Source organism: Corvus cornix, chromosome 1A (assembly GCF_000738735.6).
Source record: "Corvus cornix cornix isolate S_Up_H32 chromosome 1A, ASM73873v5, whole genome shotgun sequence".
Lineage (NCBI taxonomy): Eukaryota > Metazoa > Chordata > Aves > Passeriformes > Corvidae > Corvus > Corvus cornix.
Window position 1 is genome coordinate 43,107,474 of NC_047057.1, and position 11,433 is coordinate 43,118,906.

The 11,433-nt window shown below is 34.5% G+C and overlaps 1 protein-coding gene across 2 annotated transcripts; it reads right to left on the reverse strand.

The window, feature by feature from the left end:
• Positions 1 to 219: 219 nt before the first annotated feature.
• KERA (keratocan) lies at positions 220 to 10,894 on the reverse strand. Of its 2 annotated transcripts, XM_010413812.4 has the most exons (4): positions 10,815 to 10,894; positions 10,263 to 10,421; positions 7,803 to 8,697; positions 220 to 3,206 (listed from the first exon to the last, which is right to left on the reverse strand). In XM_010413812.4, exons 3-4 carry the CDS (start codon positions 8,686 to 8,688, stop codon positions 3,034 to 3,036), a joined length of 1,059 nt encoding a protein of 352 aa, XP_010412114.2. In that variant the 5' UTR covers positions 8,689 to 8,697; positions 10,263 to 10,421; positions 10,815 to 10,894; the 3' UTR covers positions 220 to 3,033. The 2 variants fall into 2 exon arrangements, with proteins under 2 accessions (XP_010412114.2, XP_010412113.2); XM_010413811.4 differs by lacking the exons at positions 10,263 to 10,421; positions 10,815 to 10,894 and adding an exon at positions 10,048 to 10,255.
• Positions 10,895 to 11,433: the final 539 nt, after the last annotated feature.

Consider the following 11,433-nt stretch of genomic DNA (forward strand, 5'->3'; position numbering starts at 1 on the left):
AAGGCAAGCAAATGGCTCTTCTATGATGCCAGCTGCACTTTCAGACAGGACAGCTGAGTTCCTCCCTCCTTTCAGAGGAAAAGAACACAATTTTTTCTGAACCAGGAAATATCAGTGGGGAGTCTTAGAGCAATCTTGGATTAGGAAGAATTAACATCAGATTTTCAAGCACAGTGATGCTTTTTACATTGTATTAGCATCTCTCAACATTGGGAAAAAGACAATGTGTTTTACATATTCCTTTAATAGTCTTCTGGCACAATGAATGAACTGACTGTGTAGTGGCTGAAAGCCTACATTGTTTAGTTCCACACAATAATGCAATTTAGGCCTTCTATTGTAGTCTGAAAGGAAATTTTACCAACTTTCCCAGGACATTTAAGAATATTAAAACTGTTGTAAATGGCTGTCTACATGCAGCAAAGAAGCTTAACCCCCAATCAATACTGACATATTTTGTGAAGGTCACTGCAGCAACATAGCTATTTTTTATTCTATTTCATGGAGCTGGTTCTGGGAGAGAGACTCAAGATGGAACAAATTGGCCTAAGTGAGGATACTTAAAATTTTCTCTTTAATTAAATAGTTCCCAGATGTGGAGTCAGTGCATTGTCTTAAAGGTGCAGAGTACAGAGCACTTGGCAGCAGCAGATCTTCATCCCAATAGAATTCTTCTCTTCACTCAGATTAACTGGGATTTGACAGAGACAAATCTTGAGCATCAGTCTGCAGGTGTTCTAGAATTGTTCCATAGGAAAGTACTGACTATTTGAAGGACTGATTTATAATGATTTCCGAATTACACTGTATTGGACAAATAGCAGTGCAGCTGATAAAAATAACTGTTAAAAATTATTTCATCAGATCTTGTGCTTCTGATCCCATCACATAATATGGCCCCTATCCAGAAAATGGAGTACCTTGATGCTCTAGTACCCTTTTATGATTTTACATTTCAACCTCTCTTCTATGTAAGCTTGACATCTCTTTGGGGAAGGTTTAGTCTTTTCTTCTTTAATGTGTATATGGTACCTCAAAAGTAATAATTTTTTACTGGACCTTCAAGGTGCTTTGCTGTATGATTAGAACTATAAATTATATTAATAATATGCATATATGCCTTTGAATATTCACTCTGGAGTAAATGTACTTGTTTTTTGCTTAAAGCAGAAATTAATTTCCAAGACCAGAACATAATAGATGTTATAATCTAATTAATAGTATTGTCACATATTTTTTTTTCCAAAAATAAATTACTATTATATTATTGAGTAAAGAACTTAGATGACATGCATACATATTGTAAAGACTTTTAAAATCTGTATTTTTTTTATATAGGGTGAACACAGAGGTACAGAAAATACTTTTGCTAGAAGGGCAAGAGTTTCTCAGCAATCACATAAAAAGAACAACAAAAGTAAATGGCTTTGCGATAGGATTTCTGAATGGGTTAATTCTATACTGGGTTTCTATACTAGGTTGTTTCCACAAGTTCTCCAGAGTAGAATAAGGACTGATTTTCAGATAAAAAGGATTGTTTCTTAGAAACTGTAGTTCTCAACACTTTTAAAAATCTACTTTTAAGAAAATACCTAATCTTCAATGCAAAAATTATACCACATGCATGGTCTTTAAATGCTTACTACTGAGGTCAGTCTTAAAATATTATCAATAGATGCAAGACATCAATGAACAACTAATTGCATTTATCTAGAAATGCAAGAAGACTAAAATAATGACTGATGGATTGCCTGTTGTGCTGGCTAGCAGAAATAAGAATGTCATACTCTCTCAGTCAATAGTTGACTCTAATATTCAAGTCATTTATTGAAATGCCAATATTACAAAATAGAAAAAAATCAACCATATTTGATAAAATCAAGCATATTTCATAAAAAGTTGCCTTCTGGTATCTCCCTTGTTAGTGAGTTGTTAATGTATCATGTTCTAATTACCTGCACTTCTCTAAAATCCAGTATTATTGTGTGCATATATGTGAGTTAGCAGTTTGCTGAATACTGCTCTGAGTTGATTGTGTTTGCTTAATTGATACAATTCCTATGCAAGTGCTTGCCTAGTTCAGTAAATAATTGGGAGGGGATGTATTGCTTAATTTCTTAATTTTCTCTTCATCACCATTGTATTAACTAGCCATTCAAATTTTTATGAAGTACCTAGTCCACGAAATATGTAATCATTACTATTCTTGGTTGTATTTCTCTGCAAACTAAAATTAACCAAATATTCAATGATGATCCCAAAGCTGCAGAAAGAAATGGTGTCAAAATTAGAAATGGAATAAAACAGCAGAAAACTGGGACTTTGAGAGAACAAGATTACATCTCATGTTCTCTTGTCCCTGGATTTGAGTTGGATCAGTTTATTCCAGTCCTGAAACTCACTTAATGAATCCCTACAATTATATATATTCAGTATACTTCTTTGGATGCTAAGCCTCACATACTTTTTGCCTTAAAAGTATTAGTCTTCAAAAGATGACAGCAATTTATGGGTTATTTGCATGTTAAGTGGTTATTCGCCACAAGTCACTATCTGAAATGTCAGTGGCAGTTCTGATAACTAGTAATCATGCAGCTCATGATTTTATTAGCATATGCATTTGGCCAAGTGCACCCAAATTCATTGTGTTAGTTACTATATAACAAAATAAGGACATACAATTTGTCTATAGCAATGATGTTAGCAGGGTAGGCATTGTCACATTTGACAATGTAGTAAAGAAAGATGTAGTAGGCAAGAATTTTCTTTGGAATATTTGGGACCTTACAATGATGATTTTCAATATAGTCACATTAGGAATTTATAGGGTAAGGTGTTAAGCACATGTTTCAGGTCCATACAAAATCTCTTCTGAAAGAACAGCCTTTTCAGTTGTAGAAAAGATACAAGCAAAGAAAAAAATTAAAGTCAAATAAAGCTGTTACTTCTTGATTTATGACTTAGAACAAGTTTCATTCCAGCAAGACTTGTATCTTATCACTCTCAGAGTACAAGAGTGACTCTGCAATATCTTTATATGACAACAGCTTGAAGTAGTCGGAAACAAATCATGATGTCCAGTGGGATTGGAGGTTGAATTTCATTTCCATCCAGACGAAGGTATCGGAGGCGAGGGATGTTGCCATAATGACCATAGTCTTCTTCTAAGGCAATGGAAACTGGGCATATTTGAGTCCCATTGACATCTGAAAATATAGATCAACATTGTTAGGTTATGGAAAAATTCATGAAGGTTAAATTCACTTAGGACACAAATAAAGTAAACTTCCACTGATGTTTGCATGTGAGACTGTTGCTTTTGTCAACATTTAACTACTTTGTTGATGGAGCAAAAAAGCATCATAATATAAGGTGATTTAGAACAGTGAATCACATGTTTACTGTGCTGCAATTATGAAAAAAGGCCACTAGATGCATAATTTAACCTTGGAAAAAGAGGATACTAATTTAGACAAAGACATGGTAAGCATTGAGAAATAGCTCTTTACACTCTGAGTGAGGAGGACAATATTAATATTACTGCTGAGGGATTTTGAACATCTTACTTCAATGACAGTGCATTAATTTTAGGTTGATAATATTCCCTAATGAAGATCTTGCATTCAAAACAATGACCGTATTGAATCAGAGGAACGTTTAGTATAGTGTTTGTAACTTTTAACATCTGTACTTTTCTGTTCTCTCACACTATTCAGTAGAGCTGGTCTTAATTGCAGGAATATAACTTGTGCAATGGGATATTTTTCTTTCTAATCTGAAAGCCAACAAATTCTTAAAATTCTGTATACATCACACATAGTTCATTTCTGTACAGATAAAATTTGAAACTATGGTTTCAATCATTACCCATATTTGTAAGTGTTGAATAGCTTGGGTTCTTCACATTGTCTCCTCTAGGTTAACCCTGCATCATCACTTGGTTGAAATGCTTTTTATATTTTGTCTTCAGTTTTTAAATAGTCAGGCAGCTGCTGCCCTATTTCAGCCTCAGAAAGGTCTTGTGAAAACACTGAAGTGGTGTTTGTTTACCAAAGACGTCAAATTCCTTTGACCAAATTATATTTTTTGGTTGGTCTGACTGCTTGAGGACCTTGGTCCCAGACCAACTGAAGAAAAGTGAATGGAGAATGTGTATGTAACAGATTTTTTTCAACACAATTTTTATGAACAAAGAAATAGGAAAAAAAATTTTCTCCCTTTATATTTAGTAATGATACCATGCACAAGTCTTCTGACTACAACCCCCAATATCAGATAAATGTTATGATGTAAAAATAACAACATAACTTACTTTTTTTTCCCATAGCTTACTTTTATTTTTTTTTCCTCCATTCTATTTTGAAAAACTGCCCAGATGTTTGCAACATCTTGGGAGTGGACTTGATCTTTGTCATGGAAACTAGATAAATACATCCAGTTGGCCAAGGCCTGAAACTTTTGTTATATCTGTGATATCAAAATGTATTTGTCTATCTTGTGAAATTTGATTAATATTGGCAAAGTTTTTTATATTCTTGGAAGAAACAAGCCACAACTTATTTTTATGTGTGAATTTGCAACACAGAAAGCTTGAGAATTTTCATTATGAAAGCAGCTATTAAAAGTTTTAGGTGAATCAACACTATGTAGCAGAAAATATCTGCTTTGTTTGGTCAGCACTACTGTTCATAGAGACAAGATGGCTTCAAGTGCATCCTAAATCTCTGTCTTCTCTGACCTAGAAACTATCTCACTGCACTCCTTTTCACTGGGTTAATTACTCCAGCCTTGAAGTGAGGCAGCAGTTATCTAACCACAGGCCACCTAGGAAGAAGTTATTTCCTAATGATGTGTGGTATGAAGTGGTTTGGGTTTTATTGTTCTCTTCCCATAAACAGTAAATCCTACCCAAACTATCAGGGGAGTAAAAGCCTCTCTCTTTCTCTCTTTTAACCCTCTTCATGGATATATTACTGAATTTTGTTTAAGCAGGAGGAACAGGTCTTTCCTTCCACAGGTACAATTCACCCTGCCTAAACTGATCCATGTAGAGGTTAACTGTCAGTCTAAGTAAACAATTTGGACTCTGCTTATAAACTCTAGAGAGAGATGAATGCTTCCAAAAGGGGACTGACATCTCCTTAACATGGGATGAGTTTCCCTATGCAATAGTGTACCCTTTTCCATCAATTGAGTAGGAGGTCTGTTTGACTTTTTTGATTAAAAAATCTGGAATAGTTTATTCGAAAAAGATTAATTCAACTGCTTGTCAACAGAATTGTTATGTTATAAAATATTGAAAGATAAAAACCCTGAGCTGCTATAAGGGAAAACTGCAAAAGAGGTTCTCCTAAATGGCTAATACTGTATGTCTGCTGAAGAACTGCAGGAGATCCTGGTTTTTTTCCAGTGAAACTTATAATTTAGAAACAAAATGTAGGTAGTTGACCCAAGGATTTCTCCCTTTCTCTACATGTGGAATAATATTATCTCAGAGTATCTATCTCAATCTCCTGTTATTCTTCTAGGGGAACTTACTGTTTGCTCCCTTTCGTCTTTGATAGCACTCTAATACCACCTGCTTACCCTTGCTCACTTGCTACATCATCATTTCATAGCTTGTCTTTGCTTACTTTAACATTCTCTTTTCCACTATTTAACAGCTCCCCAGAGCCTCATAAGGCTCCTAGGTAAATATGTTGGCATGTGTGTTTTAAAATGCCATGGAATAAATGTGGTGCAAATCTGTTGGAGCCATAATTAGTTTTGGTTTCAAGTTGGTTCTACTTCCCAAATTAGAATAGTAATTTTTCCTCTGTGTGTTGAGATCCTTAGGGAAGGGACTAGATCCTTAGGGAAGGAATGCAGGTGAAATTCTTGTTCCACTGAGACAAATGATGAGGCTATCATTGGCTGTCCTGGGCTTCAGAAGAAGGCCTTATATCTTCATAAATGGTCTCCAGAGAAATGAGGCTGTGCACTCATAGAGAGAATTAATCTTACAAAATAACATACAGCAAAACATAGACAAATGGTATTTTCATAAAAATGCTGATGTCTGAACTCTTGCAATAACAACTCACCAATAGGAAATAAAGCAGTGATTTGCAGTTGTGAGGGAATACCTGAAAACTAATATTATAAAAAGGGCTTGTACTGCACACATAAAAGTAAACCTTCAGAAGGACTCTTTTGTGGAGAAACCAGATCCCATCTTTTTTTTTTACAGCTATTTTTCTTTCAAATTTTTTTATTGATTATCTTAAAATAATGACTGATCTGGATTTAAGAAGACAAAATCAATCTGCAGAAATAATGTTATGTCTTATTACTCTGACCTGATGGGATTACATTCCTTGTTTGCAATCCCAAAGGCCCTTTGAGATATCATCTATTAGAGCAAAGTCTCATGAAGACTACACCATTACCCCTTACCTCTTGAACTATTATGCTATGTGGTAAAATGTGCCTTATATAATACCTGGTTTTTATTTAAGGTATCAGGTTGCAACTATTTTATATTCAGTTACTAAGAATTCTTTTTTCTTTTTTTTTTTTTGCTAAAGTCAGTTTTGTGCTTGAGTTGACAATGATTTTTGGAAAGTGGTAAAGGCATTAAGAAATACAAGGCTTGTGGAAAGCTATCATGATTTAGTTCCACAAGTACTCAGGTGTCATTGGAATGTGAGATTTGAGTTTACACACACAACGAAAGTTAATTTTCATGGTCTTAAGCTTTGTCAAATTTATTCAGGGAAGGAAGAGAACTGGACAGCTCTTTAAATACTACCTATGCACAAAACTGCTCTTAAACTGGACAGGCTACATTCCAGTGATTTCAATTTTGTGTCCACTCAAAGTGACAGAATAAAGTCTGCACCTGAGGCCTCGCAGTGAAGCAATTCAAATAAATCCCTTTGTAACCAGGGGGCAATTAAATATATTCAGAAAAAACATCTGTCATAAGCTTTAACACTGATTAACTGTTAGAATTCTTGCAGGCCACTTAAATATGTGCCAGTTACACAAAATTTATTTTTATTTGCATGATTTCATACATTTATTTTGCCAGATGCAGTGAACAAATGTAAATTATTAATAGGTATCTTCCTTTCATAGGTCCTTGTTTCATACAAAAGCCAAACCATTATTTTTAGTATATTTGTGAACTATAGTGGCCCAAAATACTGGTAAGGGACCATGTATTCAATTAAATCACCATGAAAGGAAGATAAATACAGAAACTTGTCTTCCTTCTGTGCAGAGGTAAATAAAAAGTTTTATTTTGGCTTTTGGTATGAAAAAAAGTATTTACTGAGCATATAATTTCATTATATAGAGTATTTGATGTTCCTAACCACATCCCCACTACAGCTGGATGAATTTGGAAACAGTCCTAGACGTGAAACTATGAAAACCAATAGGCTTCTGTTGCCTTAGGTACAAAACCTTATCTCACTTACACAAAATGGAAAACTTTTGAGGACATAAATCTTAGTAGGACAAATATGCTGTAAAATCAGTAAAACACTAAAACATTTTGCTCAGAGAGGTGGCAGTTGCCCATCCCTGGCAAATTTTAAGGTCAGGCTGGACAGGGCTCTGAAAAATCTCATCATGTTGAAGATGTCCCTGCTTATTGCAGGAAGGTTGGAAAAAATGACTTCTAGAGGTCCCTTCCTTCCCAAATTATTCAATGATTCTATAATTTTAATCACTTTACTTCAAAGAGTATTTTTATAGTTAAATAGACATTTTAAAATATTGTTTTGAAGGTTCCCACACTGGTAATACATACTTACTTTTGATTTTGTTGTGATCAAGATGTAGGTGTTCAAGGTGAGCATTGATTGGTGGAATTTTAGTGAGCTGATTGTGAGACAGCTGTAGGTCTAGAATAGATGAAACGTTAAACCCATTTGGAGGGATACCATCATCAGACAATTTATTGTAGTTCAGCCTAAGGAAAGTCACTTTGGGTATTGCACTGAAGTAGTTATCTGGTATAACTTCGATGGAGTTGTTGTCCAAAAACAGCTGCAGTGTATTAGCTGGAATGCTTAAAGGCATTTTCTTGAGTGAATTTTTTGCTATGTTGAGTTGCATAAGGTTGTTGAGTCCTTGGAAGGTGTCGCTTTGAAGAGCGCTGTCCAACAAACTGTTCTGGTGCAGGTCTAACATGGTAAGGTTTTCCAGGTGGCTGAAGACTCCTTCTGGGATTCTGGAGATTTTGTTTCTAGCTAGCCTTAGCTGTTCCAGACCCACTGGTAATGGGGCAGGCACCTCTTCCAATTCGTTATCTTCAAGGAATAAGTAAAGCAGTCTTTTCAGCTTGCTCAGCACACCACTCTCAATGCCACCATTTGTGATCTTATTCTTGTTCAGATTTATCCATCTCAGATGAGTGGCATTCATAAAAGGCTTCTCTGAAAGTGTTTCAATTTGATTGTTTTGAAGATAGAGGTACCAAATTCTTGCTGGAATTGGAGGTATTTCTTTTAGTCCTTTGTTATCACAGTATAGTGCATTGGGGAAACTAGGAGGACAAAAGCACTCCTGTGGACACTCAGAAGTATAGTGAGACCAATGGTCAAGACCCAGATCATCATAAACTTGTCTCACAGTTCGAGTCCACACAGAATTGACCAAGAATAAGAGCAAAAGGCTTGTATAGACTTTTAGAATCATTGTGTTTGCCTTGGAAGGGGAAAAAAACAATTAGCTGTTTCTCAACAAAACTCCATAGCAGAATACTAGATTAACAAAACAGTTTTGCATATAAAATAATATTTCCCTTATAAACAGCTAAATTCTGTCCTCTAGGGTATTATCCATGGCATGTTAAGGAAAAACTGAAAAGTAATGTAAGAGGTATAAATGATTCAGTGCTATCTGTTGATAAACATTTACCTGATTCAGCTTAGACTCCACATTGGCTACGAGCTTAACTGGTGTTCATACAAGTGTCATTTCAAAGACTATGAAAATATGGATCATTTTTAGACAATAAATCAGTGCTTCTTTTAAATTTGTGTAAGTTTTCCTGTAAAGACCTCTGATCTACATTATATAATGAATAATCTTCAGAAAATATATCATTACCATATATACCAATGATATAAATACTATTGTAGTCAGTGTTCCTCCTTTTAAAATCAATCATAGCCCCTTTTCTGTTTTTGCTCTCTCTTAAATTATAATGGCATCTGGATCAGATTTTCTAGGGTCTTTTGTCTTCATTCAAAAGTCGGAGATCAAATACTGTTTTAACAGCTGTTTGTTGGGCATGTTCTTAAAACGCTTGGAGGGAATATGTTTGACTAATCCATTCCCCGCCTCACTCTCTCATATCCAAAGTTAGAAATTTCCTTCCCTAAAGCAAACAGACAAAACCAAATGCCTGATCTAAACGACACAAAAAATAAGTCTTAACAAATGTCCACAAAAAGTAAATCCTAACCAAATTATTCATATACACTAGTGCACCTTCAAACTATTTTTCCTACTTAATTATTGGCTTTTTTTTAGCCTCTTTCACCACTGAATGATGAAAAAAATCATCACAGATAATTTACTCCAAAAGGAAATATTTGTGTAACACAAAAACAGTGCTTTACAAACTCTCTTATCTTGATTGCTGCCTCAAGAAGATTAACAAGCATTTTGCAATGTAGAGGCAAACAACTGAAAGCTGAAATTTCTGGTCAAAATTAGGAGGTTGGTTTTGGCAAAAAATAGTATTTAAATAAAAAGTATATTCTCTCATAGGATTAATGCATCAGTAAAGTTAAGAGCTCAGTTAAGTTGCTGCATATGATACTTAGTAATTTAATAGTTTTCAACATTGTTATTAGCAGCAACAAGTGCAGTATCCTATAGCTTTTCCAGCCCCAGAAACTGCTATCTGGAAGCATTCCAAAAAAAGGGACAAATAAAGTATTTCTAAAGAATAGCATTTATATTTTACACAGTGAATTTGCAGCCTTCTTACTCTGTAAATATTCATAACCTTAATAGCATTTAAAAATTAAATATAAAGCAATTTACCTTGTTAGTCAGGATCCTGGAGCTATCTGAAGCCAGTTAGAAATCACTGTAAATTCACCGCTTTTGGCTGCTAACCACTGTGTTTGTTTCCTGTCCTCCTAAGAATTAGCAGCATATAAAACTGGAAGTACATACTAGTATTCCCAGATGTATTTCCATGCACACCTTATTAGCTATTGCTTCTAGTTTGACATTGCTTCAGAGTTTGGGCTTACCTCAGCCTTCTTGGATCTTCTTCTCTTTCTATTGGTCCCTGTTGTTAGACTGTAATAGCTTGAGTCAGGCTACAAGCCGTGTTCTAGGAATACGGCCTCATATATACGCATCAGTGGTTACAGCTTTTAACCCCTGAAATAGCCAAGGCACCTCAGCACCTAGGCAGGAAAAAAAGGAAATCCTGGCCTCAATATCAAGCAGCCACAGAGCTGAAGACATTTGATTTTTTATGTTCTATCAGATGATAAGAGCTGGTCTAGATGAAACAGGTAACCCAAAATGTACATTTATTCAAAATTTTTGTTAGAAGACACTTTACATGCAAAGCTCACTTACATCATAATTCATTCTCATAATACCTGAATTGGCCACAAAGAATTAAAACCAGTGCCATCTGTTTCTACGGAAATATTTTATTTGATTTTTATTAAATGCAGATGCTGTCATGCTATTTAAAGACAAAATTCTTGATTAGGAGAAGAAGAGAGCAAAAGCATTTGCTAAGAATTTTTTAATAACATCTTTTCAGTTCTTTAAAGATTAAACCTTACCTTTTCCTTTTTGTTCAGAGGGTTGTTTACATATATTTCTACAAAGTTATAATACTCTCCAGTGCCTCCTGCAATTTTCTTTTATCATTGATCTAAAGCAAACTCTTTTCAGCCAACTTGCTCTCCAAAGACAGACACATATTTCTCACATTAAGTATTTTGGAAGATTTTTGTTTTCCTTTTTAGTCCAAACTTAAAGTAACAACTTCATATCAGAAAAACTATCCATGTTCAAAGCCAGAACAATGACATACATATTTTAAGGGAAAAGCTAATGAAAAATATTGAAAATATAAAATATATCCTGATACTTTTAATGAGTTATATTAGTTTTAAAACTTAGTTACGTAATTACTTTAATTCAATTTTATCTGATTGATTTTAACCATAAAGCCTGTAACAACCTCTTTCATAATTTTTAAAACCTTGCTTCTTAAATTCAGAATATCTCAAAAGAAGCTTTGAAGTAGAAAAGACAAAAAGTAGACAAAAAAGAAAAGCAAACCTTAAATTCATGGGCAGCTTTCACTGACTTCAGTAAGACTAATGTTAAATATGTCATCAATTTTTTTCATGAGTATATGTTTGTACTGCCGTGTTTCTTGTTTAGGAAAAAATG